Source organism: Lolium rigidum, chromosome 4 (genome assembly GCF_022539505.1).
Source record: "Lolium rigidum isolate FL_2022 chromosome 4, APGP_CSIRO_Lrig_0.1, whole genome shotgun sequence".
NCBI lineage: Eukaryota > Viridiplantae > Streptophyta > Magnoliopsida > Poales > Poaceae > Lolium > Lolium rigidum.
This window is the reverse complement of record NC_061511.1, coordinates 180,583,498-180,603,734: the sequence shown is the minus strand read 5'-3', so window position 1 is coordinate 180,603,734 and position 20,237 is coordinate 180,583,498. Positions and strand designations below refer to the sequence as shown.

General features: G+C 45.8%; 2 protein-coding genes across 2 annotated transcripts; one reads left to right on the top strand and one right to left on the bottom strand.

The window, feature by feature from the left end:
* Nucleotides 1-1,538: 1,538 nt before the first annotated feature.
* LOC124647860 (ethylene-responsive transcription factor ERF014-like) lies at nucleotides 1,539-2,099 on the bottom strand. Its single transcript, XM_047187723.1, has one exon. It carries the CDS (start codon nucleotides 2,097-2,099, stop codon nucleotides 1,539-1,541), a length of 561 nt encoding a protein of 186 aa, XP_047043679.1.
* An 11,562-nt stretch (nucleotides 2,100-13,661) lies between these two features.
* On the top strand, nucleotides 13,662-18,837 carry LOC124706482 (proteoglycan 4-like). The gene is made up of 10 exons (XM_047238147.1): nucleotides 13,662-13,722; nucleotides 14,730-14,851; nucleotides 15,088-15,777; nucleotides 16,035-17,162; nucleotides 17,315-17,376; nucleotides 17,460-17,510; nucleotides 17,600-17,687; nucleotides 18,138-18,227; nucleotides 18,355-18,449; nucleotides 18,573-18,837. Exons 2-10 carry the CDS (start codon nucleotides 14,780-14,782, stop codon nucleotides 18,595-18,597), a joined length of 2,301 nt encoding a protein of 766 aa, XP_047094103.1. The 5' UTR covers nucleotides 13,662-13,722; nucleotides 14,730-14,779; the 3' UTR covers nucleotides 18,598-18,837.
* The last annotated feature ends 1,400 nt before the right edge of the window (nucleotides 18,838-20,237 follow it).

Sequence of the window (20,237 nt, the reverse complement as noted above, 5' to 3'; positions counted from 1 at the left end):
ATGCGAGTGCACTTCATCCCACTGCTTTCCTCTAGCTCTACGTAAAGGGTCATGTGGATATTTTTCGGAATGCGAATATTCAGCAAGTAGTTACACCTGCACCCATTATTGTATGATGCACTTGCGAGCTTTCAAAAAATGTGAAATAAATCATGGACATTGGTACGATGTACGTGCTCATTTACAAAAGTTTGATTAAAATATGACCATATGTGATTTGTGCAAAAAAAAGAGAAAAAGGCTAAGTCAGTATCATGTGTTATTCACACACAATCTTTTTGTGCAGGCCACAAATTGTGATATTTTGGGACCAGAATTGTAGATTCACTAGATACAACATAAACAATGGTCATCAATTATTTCACTTTTTTTAATACTTGGAAATGCGACATAGGGCGTGGGGCCCAACTAGTTGCAAACTTTAGTTTCCCTGTTTATCGATGTCTTAAGCAACTTTCGCTGGCCCACATTTTCAAATATCTGATGAAAACCCATCCTCAATGAAACACATGGACAGCAAGTTATGGACCTTAGGATCAAAATATGTTTAGACAAGATCATTATATCTTGTTTATCATATATCATTGGTGTATTTAGAACCCTCTAATTTGTTGAAATCAACCCACAATCCACCTACCATCCTTCCATTTTACCTCAATCCGCCCGGCTCTTGACCATGTTGGGTGTTTTTCGCGAGTTCATGTTTTTTCTACAATTTGCCAAAGCCAGGTAGTATGGCTAAGAGACCTAGGCAAATGCGCGTGAATGGTACATACTTTGATTTGGTGGTGATACTCCGACTTCTAAGCTCTGGTTGAAAACCCATGTCATTAACATGTGTATCAAACTCGATGATGGCAAACACGACGTTTCTACCATGCATGTTAGGGGTGGTGTGCATGTTTTGCACGTCAATTTGGTTCTTTGCGATGCATGCTAGACCAGTTCACCAAGTTTCATTGTCTTTGAGACACAAGCACGGAAACTACATATATTAAACGTGCAATGAAAAGAAATTATAAAACAGTACACGTTAGATAGCATGCATCGTAAAAACATGGATTTTTCTTGGCTGATATTTGTGAACAATCAGGTTAACTGGGTTTCTTGGTACCCGGCGGTATAAGAGAATATCGTTATCGATTTTTTTATAATTTACTTACATTTTGAGAATTTTGACAAATTCTAGATGTATTTCAAATGTATTTGAAAAATCCCGCACCATATTTGGATGGTATTACTTGTATTTTCCAAAGCATCATTTGAAGTTTGCTAGAACCTGCTCTCACTTGTGTGCGTTGTTTTGAGAACCATTCTCTCAAGTCTATTTTTTGTCGAATAAGGGAACCAAGTTGATGTTGTTTTGGTTCAATTTATAATAATACTTTGATAGTATGTGTCCTCTTCGTATCAACATTGTGTTGTTGCTGATATCATCTTGATGAGAAGGAGTACTATACCACTGCTCTATTAGCAGGCGTATACTATGCTGAATCTTTGTACTGGTCTCTACAAATTTCGACGATGATCAAGATTGACTACAACGTCACGATCTCCATGTCGTCTACGCTCAGCTCCCCGTACACAAGCTGCTCGCTACCAGTGCTGCTCCAGCTCCTCCAATCCGCATATGCCACTTGCTCTTCTGCAACTGCGCCACCTCGCGCGGCGGCGCCAATGCCGGCGGAGGCCGCCACCTCCTGGCTCGGCGGCGCGGGGACGCGCTCGCGCAGCTCGACCAGCTGCGCGTCGGCTGACATGCCGGCGTCGGACGCCACACGCTGCACCGAGCGCGGCGACAGCTGCTGGCCCGCGCCCCGCGGCGCCAGTCGGAGGACGTGGCCGTAGGCTGCGGCGCGGCCAGGGAAGTTGAGGCCGCCGGCGGCGCCGCGGCGGAGGAGGCAGACGGCGGCGTCGTGCGCGACGGCGGCCGCCTCGGCGGTGGCGTAGGAGCCGAGCCACAGCCGCTCGCGCGTGCCGGGCACCCGGATCTCCGACACCCACTTCCCCCACTGCCGCCGCCTCACGCCCCTGTACCGGCACGGCCGCCGGGCCTGCGCATTTCCTGCTCCGCCGCCGCGGGCCGCCCGCATGTCCATGGTAGACCGATCTCTTGCTTCTAACTCCGTCGATCTCTTGAGGCGCTTCGACTTCGAGTTCCTGAATCGTCCGTGCGCATGCCTGCGAGTATTTATAGGTGCCGATCAGTGGTGGAAGTCAGCGCCACTATGGGGTTGACATATTTTTTGGCGCGAATAAAATATCGAGGCAACCGAGAGCTTGTTTGGTCAACATCCACAAATGCTGAATTAGCGCATGTGGTCTACGTAGGGCTGTGGCCTGTGCAGTTCACAGCTGATCTGGCCTGCGTTCTTGTCTGGCCGGTCATGGTCAACATATTCAATGGTCAAAAACTCAAAATCGAAGACATGGTGAGGCGTGCGTGAGTGACTGACTGAGTGTGCAGTCTCTTTATCTCTTGATCGCTTCTCGCGGTGGCTTTGTCTTCGTGGCTGAAATGTTCTCCGATCGTTAGAGGCGAGAGAGTAAACATGAAGTCATATGTGACCTGTGATGTCGGCCAACCCGCAGACGTTGGATCTAGGCAGCTTCATGCAGCGCATCAGGCGGATGTGTGCTTCTAGATTGAAATCGCCACGTGGCACGCATCAGAGTGGTTCTTTTTTTTTGCGGGAAATGTAGCGGGAGTTGTATTCATAAAATGCATCATTACAGTCTGCTAAATCTCGAAATAAAGCTAGGAGATGACCCAAGTTAATAAGGCAACGTGCAACCTTGTTTTCATTTATTGATCTTACAACATGGAGCGAACGATCTCAACCGTTGGATCTTTTAATCAATGGTGAATGTATGATGATTGCCTGATCCGTCCACTCTGGGAAACGTTCGCTCGGTACTGGAGTCCTTGATCTATACTAATCTTCGCAAAATAAAACTCTCCCATATCCATGAACTTCTGGATTTCTTTAACGTGATGACCATTCCTTGATATATCATTGTCTCCGGGCTTCACCGCATTCAACACCTTGGCACAATCGATCTCCACACAAAAAGGTTACATCGGAGTGATTTTAACCTAACGGCAGTACATCGCTCAAGTTTAGGCTATTCCTAGAGCTGCTATGTCCACCGGTGCACTTGCGGTGGATTACGTACTCAAGGATCTACAAGCGGCCAAATCTGCTTCGTCGAGCTTAGGTGCACCAATGACACACTTAAAGTAAAATTCAGATTCGAATGTGCATTTTTGAACAATTAGGACTAACTTGGCACCCACAATAGTTTTAGGATTTAGGTGTATTTTCCTCAAAAGAAAAATAGGAGATATCATATGATGAGGTGATCCATGATTTGTAGTTCTAAATCAAAATGTGGTTTGGAGGTTGAAGATGCGGGAAAAAAATATAAGCCTTTTATGTAAGTAGTGGTGCAAGTTGGAGACTCAAGATGGACTTTCATAAAAAAAAAGTTGTGAAAGCTAAATATTTGAGAAATAAAATTGTTGCTTCTGTCAAGCCCTGGAGAAATTATTTTCCCTGTGGAAAGCACTTCTTATAATTATTAAACTTATTTTTGTGAAAGAAAATCAATCATGTATGGTGGGAATTTGGTAAGATTTTGAATGAATTATGATTCCACTCACCTTTTTGTAAGTCATGATCCTCAAACTCAATATACCCTTCACGGGATGATTATTCCTAGAGTTGTTAACTCAGTCACAAAATATTAAGAATCATGCCAGTCAAATTATTCAAAATGTTGTTGTTGATGAAATAGTCCGGTCCCCTTTTTGCTGACCAACAATTCCCTCCTGCTTACTTGTACGTGGAAAAGGATCTTTCTACGGCTCATAATTAAATGGATTTGGAAAGAAAATTTACATCTCAAAAATCCGTTGGCAATTGTTCTAGAATGATGATCTTGGTAGGGAGAATATGAGAAAGAGGAAAGGCCAATTTTGTCCTAACTGTTTATTATGTGACAATGTGCAAACTACATATCATTTGTTTTTCACATGCAGCTATGTTGAGATTTTCCGCGTCTTCGTAGAAATTTTCACATGCAGCTATTTGGTTCACACCCTTTTTTTTCTTCGGATACATTATAGTACTTTCCCTATAGTTGTTGCTCGTTGGGCCACTTAGACCGTAAGGAACAATATAACCTTTCTAAAATATGTGGCCAAGTTTCTTGTGGTGTGGTGTTACCCAGCGGCAGGTTCCATGAGCTACTTGTAAACAGAAAAAAAGCTCCTTGTGGTGTTCGTATTTACAATGCATATTTTTCCTTTTATATTTGGCGGGCTTGCACAAAGTTGAAGATTGTGAGAAACAAAACACGGGAACTCTTCAATTAATGATGAAGACGGAGCTGGCTTCTTAGTCCCAACAGTATGCGGATACATCTGCTAGGAAAACACATGAAGGATCATTGGATTGTAGGATGTGGTTGTTATTGATCTGCGTTGGTGGTCTTTACATGGAGAAAATTGTTGCTTTGTCGTGTCTTGTAATAAGTTCAGTTTCTAATAGGATGTGGTTGTTATTTGATCTGCGTTTCTATCCTTATTATGTTGATGGTGCTTGTTAGATGTATATATCTGTCTATTGTAGTTTCCTCATATGTTAGGGGGCTTTCTGCATATGTGCACCTGTACATGTACTATATATTGTGGCCTTTGGCCCCCTGGTAATACAACAAGTATATTGCCCTAACATGGTATCAGAGCAAAAATTGATCCTCTAAATTTCTCTGCCGACGTTGCTTGTTCCGTCGCCCGTCCCCGTCCTTCGTCTTGTTGCGTCGAGTCTTCTTCCTGGCTGCTCTTCGTCCGACTCCCGCCCGCCCGACTCGGCCGGATCTCCGCTTCCCCGATCTGCGAGCCCGCCTCCAGCACGGATCGCCCACGCGCGGATCAAGTCGCCCGCTTCAGGTCGGCCACGCGCGGCAGCGACGCTCCCCTGGATTCGGCCGCCCCTGCCTGCTCCCCGCCCGCCCCTGGATTCGCCCGCCCCTGCCTGCTCCCACGCGGCAGGATCCGCCCTGTTTGTTGCCCTGTAGTGGGTGTTCTAGGCCGAACAGTCATGACGGGTTTTCTATTAGTGCTCCAAGTTGAATAGTTGATGCTCGTGCTCCCTCCAACTTGTAATTGTTTTTGGGTCAAACTTTGTGTTTCTTTGAGCAGTTGATGGTGAAGAGTTTATCCGGTTTAAAAAACGCAATAAAATTTTCATGCCATGTGAATTGCCTCTAAAGCAACAACAAGGACTTTTTCCTATTTTTGACATAGTTGATCTTAAAATTCGCCATCAATCAAATTTGTGATTGTTCGATAGTGCAGTCCCTATGCCTCATGATGTGCGTTAGATTTTTCTAACAGGTGGGTTCACTTTGGATATAATGTTCGCTCATGGTAGAATAAATTAATGTTCGTACGGTTCAATATATTTTTTCCGTGGAGTAAACCAAATGTTCACATCAACTTAACTTACGGCAAAAGGGAAAATCAACAAACTGATGATTGTCCCAAATCCGGTTTTGGGGAGCACGTTTTCTCACATAACGATGATTTTTTAATCCAAAATTTGAATATTTTATATGAAATTTGTTTGATTTGTTGACAACACAGTCATTTTGTGAAAGCAAAATTCCATGTGCCCATAAGATACGACATATATATATGTTGGAAAAACAGAAATATATACTTGCTACAATTTTTTGTTCATTTTTACATGATCATAAGGTTAAAAAGAAATACCCTGTCAATTTATGTTGCATTTATAGGATTTGGGCCAGGCCAACCAAAACTCAGTCCAAACCGCAAGAGATCTAGCTTGGGCCGAGCCAGCTGAGCTGGCTTATTGGGCTTGGCTGGCCATGAAAAAAGCACAAAGGCCCGAAGACCTGCTTCTTCGACCCGAGAAGAGCTGGTTCTTCCCCACGATTGCTAGCTCTCACATGCAGCTAGAGCTAGCCGATCGACTAGCCGGTCTTAATTCGCCCGCCTATTTGGTTAGACCGACGGTTTTCAAATCGATCATGGCGCCGTTGCTCTCAACAATCTAACAACATCAGATACAATGATCAGCTGAAAGCGAAAGAGAACCTAAAACGGGAGGGAGAGGAGAGCACTGGTCACGTACGTGGTTGGTGTCGGGATGATTGGATTGGATCCCCCAATGATACGGCACTCGTGCAACGCTAACTTCCTTTTGTACTCCAAATTAAGTTGGACTTTCGTCCTTTGAGCCCTCGATCAACATATAGTTGGGAGTACTATTGTTTGGTTGTTCAAATTAACCCGAAACCAATAGTATAACAAACAAGTATTTAATGGAATACTTCCTCCCATCCATAATAAATATTCTGGTTTTAGTTTAAATCACGATACTTATTATGGATCGGTGGAAGTATGTCAATCTAGTCCACGTTCCGCGAGTGTAGTTTCTACTGAATTATGCAGGAATCTGTGATCTATCGGACTAGGGTGAGCGCAAAGTAGTCCACGTTCCTGCGCCAGTAATTTCTACTGAGCCTTTGCTGAATGCTGATGTTACCTGAACATGTCTGTTACTCACTTCTCAAGTTCCGTATGCATCGTCACTTAATTTTCTCCTAGACGGATTAATCAGTTTTGGTTATGGCCATGTCAGTGTCTCTTTCCTGTGCCGTGCCCCATCACGAGCTTGTCCTTCTTAATTAACTGTTCTTCCTCGAAAGATTCCAACGTTAAGTTCCACGTATAGCTCTAACTAATCATCATGCCGTCGTTCATCTATAATTGTCAAACCATGTGATGCTCATGTGGCGGGGCACAGTCCTGAAGCACGCACCATGTACGGTCCGCCCTAATCACTTTGTCAGCTAGCTCTCTGCACCCGCCGTAATCATTTCCTAAGCACGCATCATGGCTCGATGCCCTCTATGGTCTAGACTAACCTAATAATGGCGTTAAGTAATGTAAGAACCTGATGCTTCATCAGTACCTAGTACAGTGCGTACGTGCTTATAGGTCAGATAGCCGTTGCAGACACACTGAGTGCTCTCACCTGGCCAAGAAATTTGCGCACAAACATGAGAATTTGTGCCGTTTACCAACGAATCATTGTGAAACCGCAGCAAAGTTTTTACGCTTCAGAGACTAGCGCACCGCACCGTAACGCTAGGTTTAAGGGTGTAAATAGATCGGACCGGATTGGATTTCGCTCATACCATATCATTTACCACATATTTTTCTCGGATTCGGATCGAAGCATATATTGACCGGTATCGGATTCGAATGTGGATATACATGACTAGTACCGGCGCGGGTGGCGCTGGGTATCAACGCCAGGAATTGATGGCGAGGTAGTACCCCGTCCCTTTTAAGGGGAGCATGCCGTCTCCGTTCTGGTCACACCTTCGCCAATAGGCAGCGCCACCGCCACTGCACCATCCAATTCCATTGAGCACAGCGGCATGGGCAAGGGCTGGCCTTTCCGCAGGATGAAGCATGACCACGAGGTCGACTCATCTCATGGCGGCAAGAAGAACGCGCGGGAGCGCCAGTACGTCCCGTGGGTGGACTACACGCGCCGGCTCTACGACGAGAACCATCTGGTGCTTTGGCGGGATGTGATCCTACCTGGCAGCTAGCTTTGTCTCAACTCACGGCGTGTATCGGTGCCTCCGGTGCCACGCGAGGGACGCGAGCGTCGTGACGAGATCCACCGCCGCTTCCACCCGCGACACCGAGCGGGTAACCTCGACGACATGGACTTCTTCAACCAAGAATACGGGTTCGTCCTCGACAACGACGAGGAGGAGGATGAAGATGAAGGCCATGACGGCGAGGAGGACGATGGCCACGGCAACATCCTCTTTTACAACGCGTCGGATCCCGGTGATCGTGAACCATGAGATCCAGCCATACGACCTCCCCAAAGAGGAGGCCATCGAAATGGTCATCATCGCCCAGATTGCTTGATGGAATGGCATTGTCGTCCAACTACGAAATTCTATGTTGCGCAAGGGAGTCCGGTGACTCCTGCAGTCACGCCTAGGCACGTGCCGTGCCCGTTCCTTGGAAGCTGCGACACGTCAGTTAAGTGCTCCATTATGCTACGTTTAAACCAGCAAACCAAGGTTTCCTTTGAGGTTCCGATCGGCCGGGTCAGGGATGGATCGAATATTCTAAGGGCATCTCCAGCGGGCGCGACGCAAACGGTCGCTGAGCGACCGTTTTCGTTCGCCGTGACCGGAAATGCGTCTGGGGTCTGTTCCAGCGGGCCGACGCAAAGTGACCGGGTCGTCCGCGGAGACGCAAACCTGGCCCAAATATGCGCCAGGTTTGCGTCGCGGCGGACGCTCGACGGTCGCTCCGAGCGTCCTCCATTTCTTACCCGGTCCCGCATGTCAAGGACAGCGAAATCGACCGCTTCGATTTGCTTCTTGTTCCCCTTCTTTCCTGCCCTAGTGCGACGGCACCACCCCCACCCCTAGCGCCGCCGTACGGCCGTAGCGCCGTAGTAGTCGGCGTCGGCTCCGTTCTTGCCGCGTGGGAGAGCAGGAGCGTGCTCCGCCGCGTACCGCTCGGTCGTTTGCGGCGAAACGCTCCCGGTTGCGCCGCCCTTCCGCGCCGCCCACGACCTGTTCGGTCAATTGCGCCGGTAGGTTTCTACTCGTGTTTTCGGCGCTATTGTGCGCGCCCATTGATCCGCAGTTTGTACCCACACAGGTGGACATGTGGCAGATGTTGGACAAGTTCCGCGCGGAGGTCGTCGACTCCTCTTCCGATGATTGAGCATCAATGGACATTGGCTGGCCATGCAGATCATGCCTAGAGGAGTACTATCTTATTTGCATGCAGACTTTTTAAAATTTGAATGTAATAACTATGACTTCGTTGAATATTATTTTGTTGTTTCGAAACTTCATATTTCATACAAACGCGGAAATACGTCGCGCCGCTGGAGCCACCACAAGGTGCAAACGGACGCGCGGACAAAAACGATCAGTCTCGCGTCCGCCACGCGACGCAAACGGCCTCCGAAATGCGTCGCGCCGCTGGAGATGCCCTAAGACGAAGGCCATGTGAGGAGCTTTGCCCTGCCTAGCGGGGTCTCGCTCGCCAAGCAAGCAACGAATTAGCAGGAGTATGCTTCCGCTAATCCGACCCGGAACACACACATTCGGCCTGTGGCCGTGGAGGAATCCACCAAGGAGCAAACCGCGCGCAAGCGTGCATGTGCAAGCAGGGGAATGTCATTCTCATTCGTGTACTACGATTCTACGAACAAAATGGACAGTGCGTGACCTCGATCGCGTGGTGAGGCGTCTTCTCCTTGTCGGATCGGAGATCTGATCTGATGTACACTCGCGCAGATGCAGATCCGTGGGAAAAGAGGGCACGCATGTGGCCCTAGGGCATGTCAACGTGCAGCCTGCCGCGACCATTTCTACCACCTCTCCCTTTTCCCCTCGAAGGGTCTCCGATCCGTCCTCCATGCTCTGCGTCACATGCATGTGGCCGCCGTATTTACTGCCCGGCGCCGCGCGGTTGTACCCGCCGGCCGGCCGCCGTGGATCCATGATAGTGCTGGCGCGGAGTCTCCGTGAGACGCCGATCACCAATAGTTACTCAACGGCATACGAGCTAGCCAGGAGGTAGTGAGGCGATCCGACGGCGCAGCTAACGGGAGGGTTCTTGTTTTTTTTTTCTTATGTTTTTTTTTCTTTCCTCAGTGTTATCTTTTAAGATGGTAAGCTCGTGGTTACATCTTCAAGTCAGGATAAGGCCCCCATCGCTCCGGTGTTGCGTCTAGTGTCGACGGAGGGCACATGAAGTTATGTGTATCATGGGTCTTCTAGGATATAGTTGGTTTTCGTGTTCGTCTGTGTGGTTTTAGTTTTGGCTCTTCTAATCTAGGGGTCAACAACGGTTCTCCTTCCTTGTTTAGGAGTTTTTTTTGTGATGTCATCTTCGAGATGGTGGAGGCTGGTGCTACATATCTTGAACTCCGGATAAAGTTCTACCCGCACTCTCCTCGATCTGGCGGTGCATCTAGCGACTAGTGTCGACATATGCGTGTGGAGTTGTGTGTCCACGCATCTCCCGGATCCTGGCAGTTTTCCTGTCGGTTGATTTGGTTTTAGTTATGGCTCTTCCGGTCTAGCTAGCGTTCTCACATTTGGCGATGGTGCGTTGGTCCTTTTATGGTCGTAGAACGACGGATTCATGTTTATCAACCACACGAAGTCTACTACGATAAGATTTACACGGCTCCAGAGGAGGACAACGATGTGCCTTCAGTTTGTGCTAGTGTTTTTTTGTCGCCGCTAGGGGTCTAAATACCTATATGTAGTTTTATTATTTTTGAGTTTTCTTATACTAATAACTTCAGATGATTATCAATCAATAAATAAAATTTATAGTGTATGATTGCTGCCGTGCAACTTGAGCATAAGACGCGTGGAACAGTACAAATAACTAGCCACCTACCTGCGATCCATCCTCGCGCGTACATGTTTACCCGTGGTCCATCGTCATCTACGGGCACTGCACAGGATGGGCCATCGCGGCTTTTATTCTAGTAGGGTTCAGGCCAGGCCAAGGACAAAAGAAACACACCGGAAATTACGTCCCTAGCTATCAAAACACATTCTTTTCCGAACAGAAGAAAACACAATAGAAATAGACGATTGATCGATATAGCAGCAGAAAACTCCATAAAAGCTTCGCACTTGTTACTGTTTGTCTCCATCTCCCCAGTTCCCCACCCCACGGCCCACGCATGGAATCAAGGAGCTCAATAATTCGAAGCCAATCGGTGCATGTCTCCTCTCACGTGCAGACGACGTGCTGGTGCTGATTTCTTATCAGCCAGAAATCCATCTCGATCATAGTCCTCTTTCTGGTCTATGGAATCCGGCCATCGATCTACTGAACCTGTTCTTTATTCTAGCTTGAAAAGAAATGTTTGCTATTCGTCATCAGACAAAGGATAGCAGTGCCAATCTTCAAACATGTTTTCGGAAAGCTTCGGAAAGGCAGACAGCGAGCCGCTCGAGATCTTAAAAAAGGTGAGCACTACAAAAGGCAACATGAGCTAGTCTATTTAACCACATGTACGCATATAGTATTGCAGTGCGACCACCACCACCACTCGATCTACAAATGACGACATGAATTTGAATTCAAACGAGTTGCCAACTCATAGAAAAGCACTCAATTGCCAAGGAGAAAAAAAATGTTCCCACCTTTTTTTTTTGTTTCCAATCTTCCATAATGCTTTTGAACTTTTAATACTATCCGCCATGATAAAGCTTTAGTAAGTTTTCTCTAAGTTTTTCAAAAGTAAAACAAGGTAGTTTATAGACTGATAACGACAAATAGAACTTGAGTCGAAAGGGGAGTGATAACGGTTCCCTTCCTCCTCGCAATGCAATAATTCTCTTCCAGACAGATCAAGAGTTCGTCCATCGTGTGAATTGGTCTAGGTGGATCTCCTATATATTATCTTGATTCATTTACTTCGGGTGTTTTCGACTTTAGGTACAATTGACCTCTAGGAGTGTTGGTGTGCGAGTTTTTTTTTGTCAAGCTTGTGGCGCCACTCGGATCAATGTGCTCCTAAAGACCTTCATCTTTCGTGTACCATGGCTAGCTTACTAAAAACTGGCAATGGACATTATGTGAGTTTTATTCGGCTTGGGATACAACTACATGATCTCTCACCACGGCCTAGTTCTCTTGTGCCCTATGTGTGGTTCAAAAACGTTGCCGACGAGCACTTGGAAAGTTGGAAGTGTCAAAGATGAAGGCATGAGGTTCATTGCACTTTCTCCTTGATCACCATTGGGGTTTTTGAACTTGATGACTGTAATGACATTCCTAAAGCTAAGCGGATGCCGCACATAACACCGACGCTCACTAGGTTTAGAGGAAGAGCGGAGCCAAGGAACGGCATCTCAACAAAGCAAACCCTCGCAATGTAAACCCTCACACGCACTTACTTGGACATTTTTTCTGATTAAAAAATACTTTATTTCTAATTTTTCAGTCTCATTCCTCTTGTATTTTTTTTATATAATACTACTACCTTTGTCCATAGAAATACGTCAAAGTTTATCATAATTTAGATGTATGTAGACACTTTTTATTATGTAGATATATCTAAATTTAGATAAATCTTCGACGTCCTTTTATGAACGAAGGATGTACATTAAAAATAAATAGTTAAAAGGATCAAAAAGGGTATTGCCAGTTCGAAGAAAGAAAACAAATTGCAGTAGGCTCTTCTGCCGCAACGGTTAGTAAACTTGACACTCACACTCTGCCCCCTCGCTAACCCGCACCTAATCCGGCCTCAAGTACGCAAGAAAAGAATCCATCCATCTCTCTCCCCCGCTCCCCGCTCCCTCCCCGTCGCAATAACGCCGCCGTACATTGCCGTCACCAGCCGCGCTAGACTCTCGAAATGCAATAATTCTCTGCCATTATTCTTAGAAACCATGATTACGCATCACACACACTTACTTGGACTTTGTTTCTGATTAAAAATACTTTATTTCTATTTTTTCAGTCTCATTCTTCTTGTATTTTTTATATAATATTACGTTTTTTCATAGAAATATGTCAAAGTTTATCAAAATTTAGATGTATCAAGACACCTTTTATTATATAGACATATCTAAATTTAGAAGGATGTACATTAATAAAAAAATACTCCCTCCGTTCCTTTCTATAGTGCCTATTGTTTTTTGGCACGGAAATTAGCGCGAGCCATTTTTTCACACAAAACCCCCTAGCGATATCACAGATAAAATAGGAAATTGAAAACAGATCTCAGAAATACATGACCAGATCGGTTTCCAGATTTTCTGGACTTGACCTGATTGGTGGAAGGGATTCTTTGCAAAAAAAAAACATAGCTTACTCGTATATTCTGAAACAAATGCGAAAAACAATAGGCATTATAGAAAGGAACGGAGGGAGTAGTTAAAAATATCAAAAAGGGTATTGCCAGTTTCAAGAAAGAAAACAAATTGCAGTAGCCTCTTCGGCCGCAACGGTTAGTAAACTTGACAGTCACTCACACTCTGCCCCCTCGCTAACCCGCACCTAATCCGGCCTCAAGTACGCAAGAAAAGAATCATCCATCTCTCTCTCCCCCGCTCCCCGCTCCCCTCCCCGTCGCAATAACGCCGCCGTACATTGCCGTCACCAGCCGCGCTAGACTAGACTAGAAACCACAACCAAATCAAATCGGCGACAGCTACCTCCCTCTCCCCTCTCGGTGCGCCCAACCGTAGGGCAAAGCCACAGCAGAGCAGTAGAGCGCGGGCCTCTCGCCTCTCGCCTCGCCAGTCGCCACCAGAAGAAGAAGTAGAAGGAGGGAGGCCACAGTGCGCCAGCAGCAGTTCCTCCCTCCCCGGATCTGCCGCGCCGCGCTCGCCGGATCCACTTCCGCGTCCTGGCAGTGGCAGGGGGCGGAGTGCTCGCCCGTTGCTCGACGGTGGGGCCAAACCACAGTCTCCACCACCCTGTACCTTTCCTCCTGCTCCGGCCTACCCGAAGCTCCAAACCGGCCCCAATGCGGGTCTAGAATCTCCCCTGGACCGTACCACTGCTGTGCCCTAGAGCAGCCGCCGTGCCGCCCCGGTCTGCTACCTCGTCGCCTGTCTCCACTCCGTCCGCAATCTTGGCCGGGGGTTCTTGAGGTACGAGTGTTTTCTTTTTCGCTCGTCCACTGATTTGCTTACTTAAACCCGAACTGTGATCTCCGCAAATTTCGGGTGCATACCCCGCACGCCGCCTAGATCCGCCTCTTAACTTGGCAAGCGCGTAATCTAGGGCGCGGTTTCTGCAAAATTTTCCTTCAAAAAGTTTCTAGATTTGGAGTGGCTTGCCTATAAGCCAGTGTTTCTCTTGTTGGGGTTTTCAGTAGTTGAACCACCACTCATTCTTGCGGCTCGTTCCCTTCAAGCGCTTTATTTTCAGTTCTGTGCGCGTTTCCTTTCAAATTTACCACTCACAATCTCCAATTCCAATAACTTGTCTTGGCTTGGGGTGAAAATACCACGCAGAACCTCCAATTCCAAGAACTTGTCTTGGCCTGGGTAAAATAGTGCGTGCAATCTCTTTCCGTGGGGTTACGTTTACTTGCGTTTGACTAGTTGTCGGATGCATATTGTGTCAGAAATTTCGTGCTGGTGACATGTTGTCTTCTGAGGGTAGGTGTGGTGAGACGGGTGTTTAAGGGCCCAACGCTGCAGTTGGAAGTGACCACGATCCATCCATGAATTAATTTGCGGCGATGGGAACTTATTGATTCCATGATAGTAGTGGACTTTGGGGGGAATTTACACCACCTTCCGTGCAGGATGGATTGCCATATTGGTTTTGAGATTTTAGCCTTTTATTACTAAATTTTAGTCCAATTAAAGGTCCTACTCACGGCAAGGATGCTGTTCTTCCTTGCTAGATAGCACTTGCTCTTATCGGAGACGCCGCTAGTTGGAATAAAACCATGGTGGTAAGTTGGATTTAGAGGTTTTCTAGTAGACCTAGCTCCAGATACTTGAGTCCTGATGAATTTGCTGGAAAAACACTAGTTAGTTCTAACAAAACAGTAGATAACTTCTGTTGGTAATCTTCTGCTTGACTGTATAAATGAATCTTCAGGTATGGCTTTGTACTTATGATTATGGCTGGTTTGATTTTACAGGGTTTGGTAGTAGAAATTACAACTGTAATGAAGTAGACGTGCAGTATACTATGGCGACAGAAGTCAATCAAAACTGTTTTGCTTGGCCGCGTGAGGAATCACCCGTGCAGGATAGTTCTCAGGTAATGTCTCTCTCATGGTATGCATAAGGATCTGTTTATTTTATTATCAGCATATACAATGTTCACTCAAAGTAAAGATTGATGATAGACTAAGAATGCCTATCTACCTGATGCAACTGAAATAGCTATAATTCTATGCTGACTACTGTCAGACATCTCTGTATTAGTAAGTAATCTGAGTTCACCTTTGCTAATATTCTCACACTTTTTATCCGCTTTATTTCTATCCTATGTAGGGAACAACACAAGTTTTTGACCATGGTTCCATATCTTTTGGAAGATTTGATTTGGAATCACTAGAATGGGAGAAATGGTCTGTTTTTACCAATGACAGACGTACTGAGGAGTTCGTTAAATTCAATGGATTAGTTGCCAAGAAGAAGGCGTACTTTGAAGAATACTTTAAGAGGATCAGGGAGCTAAAGGCTCTACAACAACAAAACCAACAAACTGAGCTTAATCTAGAATACAGTGGCGATGGTAGTGATTCTAGTCAGACAGGAGAAGACGAACCAGTTGCAAAGCATGCATCTCCTGCTGGATCTGGAACACATGTTGATGATTGCATGGGGCAAATAGCAGCTGAATCCACATCTGAGCATGGACTGGGATGCTACAATGATCATAATAAGAGGTTAAGTAATGGAATTTCCTCAGCGACTCATTCTTCATCAGCTGGAGGCTTACAGATGATTGGTGAAGAAACTGGAGAAAATCCAAGCGTTGAAAATTGTTCTGACAGGATGGATATGTTGCAGCAAAATGCTAAATGTAGTCAAGATGATCTGGTCATGCCCCATGAGACTAAGGTGAATCTTAAGAGAACTATTGAGAAATGCTCCCCAATTAGTCAAGCTTCAAAAATCATTCCTAGGACGGTTAAGATGACTTCTAGTTGTGTTCCTGATCAAACATTTATCAATAAGGTACTGGCACACTAAATCTTGATACATTATTGACCTTTTCATCTTTATTTGGTGTTTGTCTTGCTAGAACTAAGGAATATTGCTGCTATCTACATTTGCCTTATTTTATGATAACTATCATTGTGGCCTGGACCCCATAAAGATGACCAACTGCTCTGTCATGCAAGGCACAAAAAGAATACCTGCATTTATGATAAGCTCCATAACAATAAATTTTCCTGTAAACTAATAATATATTTTTCATGAACAATTTTCAGGGTCCTCAATCAAGCAACTCCACTGTTATAAACCAGAAAACCAAGCCTGGGAATGTTCAATCGTTGCGAAAGCCTAGAGCAGCAACCAGCAATGTCGGTGGCACCACAGTAAGAAGCAAACTTGTGACAAAAGAAGATCCTGGTGTTATAGCTCTTAGAAGACCTTCATCAGCAGCATCCCAACGGCCCTCCTCTAGGGAACGGCGACCTGTCACCAGAGATGGTTCACGGGGTCCTGCTAGTATGGCTAGCCCATGTCGCCCCTCCACTGCTCAAAGACGCCTTGCGACTAGAGATCTGGCAGCAAATCAAACAAGTATTGCTAGCCCACGTCGACCATCTACTGCTGATAAGCGCCCTATCACTAAAGAGTTGGCACCAAAGGATGCCAACATTGCTACCCCACGCAGGCCATCTACTGCTGATAGGCGCCCTATCACCAAAGAGTCGGCACCAAAGAATGCCAACACTGCTACCCCATGTCGACCTTCTACTCCTGATAGGCGCCTTACCACCAAAGAGCTGACACCAAAGCATGCCAATGTTGCTACCCCACAACGACCTTCTACTGCCGAAAGGCGCCCTATAACCAGAGAGAGTGCACCAAAGCTTGGTGGTACTGCCAATCCATGTTGGCCATCTAGTGCTCAAAGGCGCCCTGTCACCAGAGGGATTGTGCACACGAATGCTGAAGTTGTCAGCCTGCATCGACATTCTACTGCTGAGAGACGCCCTTTAACCAGAGAAACTGCACCAAAGCATGGCGATGTTATTCCTCTACGCAGGCCTTCTACTGCTGAGAGACGCCCTGTTTCCAGAGAAACTGCACCAAAGCCTGCCGATGCTATTACTCTTCGCAGGCCTTCTACTGCTGAGAGACGCCCTGTTGCCAGAGACTCTGTGCTAAAGCATGCGAATGTTGGTGGCCCCGGTTGCCCTTCGACTCCTGAACGACGCCTCGGCAGGGAAAGTGCACCAAAGCATGCTGCTGTTGCCATCACTCCTTGTCGCCCTTCAACGGGAGAAAAACGCCATACTGCCAAAGGGAGTAGCCTAAAATTGGATCCAAAAACACCTATAAGGTTGAGAGGATTGCAGGATAATTCAAATGGTGCTATGGTCACAGCAGTACGTTCCAATATCCTTCTCTTAGCATAATATGGCATTAATTGCATTTCCTTAAATATGCTGAAAGGGGTTAACTCTTTGTTTCAGTTAACCATGAAAAATAATGAAACACATATATATTTCTGACTATTTTGTCTCTGTTCCTCATGCAGGCTACTCCCAAAAAGGCAGTTACTCCAAATCTTGTTAAAGCTAGGAAGCCAGAAATGAAAAGGTACCTTTACAAGCTTAATCAAATGTGCTCAATTAATTGTGATGTACCATATTTTGATAGCCTATTTTTGCATCATTTAGCAGCTATGTCCAAGAAAGGTTGGAACTTCAAGTTGGTGGGAAACAAAAATCAAGGTGCTTATTTTATTATGGATCTGTAATGCTTTGGATTGTCAGAATTGGTTTAGTCGTAACTGCTATAACAACTATTCTTAATTATGTAGTTCTGTTAATCTTCCTCCAAGGAAAATCTTGTCTTCGGATGTGAGAGCCAATCGAGTGGTGGAGAACGCCAGAAAGCCAAATAAGCAGGTAAAGAACAGTGATCTTGTTTTCGGCGTTGCTATTGTCCAATATACATGCATGTAGTACAGCAGTGATAGGCTGATAGCTGCAAATAGATCCAGATTGCTGTTCTCCTTGGTCATTTAGATTAAAGTATTGTGCTTACTTTCTCACTAAGATGATTGCATGCTGTGTTCTCCCTGTATCTTGAATGCTCGTCTATTGACTCACTATATGCTGATAATCCTTCTTTCAGTGGAAATTAGCTGCAGGTTGCTGCAGAAAGCCGAAAATTTAGAATTTACACTATTGTTACATCATGCAAACAGCTCCCACCTCATTATGAGACTTCAAATAAGCTTTACAATGTCCCATTGTACATCATAATTGTATTGCTGAAAAATTACAATTATTATAATATGATAGAGAATTGGAGTAGACAGCAAAGATGTAATCGCTATTATGATTCTTTTGTAGGGTATTCAGGAGACACTTGGATCTCGAGTATCTGCATCAAAAAATGCAACATCTTCACATACTGGAAACGGAAAGACAAGGGCACCAAATGTATGTGCTTTTATTTTGTTACAGAATAATAGCCGTTGTATTATTTTGAAAAAATTCTTTATTGGATGCATATTCTAAGGAATGTGTCTTAACATTAGATTTGACCTTTTGCTCAATCGATCTGCAGCCACCACCGCCTCCTCCGCCACCACGCCGGCTATCTCAGTCTCCGAGCAAGCCAGAACCCCCCACTAAGTTGTCTGCTGGTGGAAGAAAGCCGAAGTAAGCAATTGATAATGAGGACAAAAAACAATGACTTTACCGAAACGCTGAATACTGTCATCTTCTCGCAGTAAATATTTGGTGACATCTCACTTATAAGACATGAATCTTGTTTCAATGCAGGGCTTCTACTCCACACTGGCACTAACCCAACCTCAAGGCTCCCCTACTAGGATTCTGGAGAACAAGATAGCTTTGAACCTGCGAAGAATCTCCGCTTCAGCTGAAGCATCATCCGTGCCACTCCCTGTGTCCACGGTTGATGCTATTCTGCGTTCGCCACCACCACCACCACCTTTTGTCACTTGTTAACCGTAGCAGCGTATGTACCTACGTGTACCATATCCACTAATGCCGTAGTTCTACTGCCTAAGAATTACTTAGAACATTGTATATACTACCTGAAAATAATGGAGCTTTAGCTGAAGAACACTGACCCCCGGAGGTTCAGAAGTTAAGGGAGTGATTCTTCCCCTGTTGACAATGTTCATCTGGAACAGCTGTTTGACCCTAGGTGCTCCATTTATCTCTGCATACTGTTTTGTGTTCTCCAATTGCAAGTGGTTGCACGCCCTTTGGTCGGTTCGATCAAAAGTAGCCGACGGTGTGGATCTCTATCAGAGCGTGTATTTCGGCTGTCATCGGCCAATTCTATTGGGTTTGTACACCCTACACCCCTTGATTTCTATTGGGCAAAAATTAGAAGAACCTAAAAAAAATTGTTGTGTTTTGGGGGTGCATTTACTTCCCTCTCGCCGCGTCCCCTTTTATATTGAAATTTTTGCCATGTTTGTAAATGGATGTATTCCTACTTAGGGCATCTCCAATGGGACTTGAAAGCCGAAAAGTGGTCGCGCGCGTCCATTTGCGTTTGGGTGTGCTCCCAGCAGGGCAATCTATATTGTTCCAACAATATTTTTCATTCAAGTGAAAAGCATAATATACTACGAAATAAAGGAGAAACAAGCCCTAGGCTACTTGCCGTCCGACGGCCCGGCCCCGTTGTTGCCTCCCTCCCTCCTCGTCAGCTTCTCCCCCGCTTGCCGCTCCTTCCGTCGTGCAGGCGCTATAGCTCGGTGAGTCGTCGCGTCCTCTAGCTGCCGTTGCCGCAGCGTCTCGTTGGCGGCATCCTCGACCTTCTTGAGCGTCTCGAAGGATTCGACTAAAACCTTCTGCTCCGCCGCCTTCTCCTCCGGGCCAGGCCCGTTAGAGTCAGAGGACCATTCGTATGTGTGTTATCACCAGAATTTGACCGATTCAGAGGTGGGCCACGATTGAGATAGACTTGAAGATATACATGGAAGGAAGAACAAGAATTGGCCTTATACACGAAGTTGGGCTGAATTGCCCATGTATCTGTAATATAGTAGATCGCATCTTAGATTAAAAGTTAGAGTTTTACTCGTGCACGGTTAGGTGCACGTCCGAATTAGAAAGTCCCCTGGACTATAAATATGTATCTAGGGTTTATGGAATAAACAACAACTCACGTTCAACCCAAAACAAACCAATCTCGGCGCATCGCCAACTCCTTCATCTCGAGGGTTTCAATCAGGTAAGCGACATGCTGCCTAGATCGCATCTTGCGATCTAGGCAAGCACAAGCTCCACGTTGTTCATGCGTTGCTCGTATCGAAGCGTCTTTGATGGCGAGCAACGTAGTTATCATAGATGTGTTAGGGTTAGCATAGCTCTTCGTATAACATGCTTACGTAGTGCAGCCCTTGCATGTCTAGCCGCCCTCACGCCTCGTCTCGGTGTGGGGGCGGCACCTCGCTTGTTCATCAT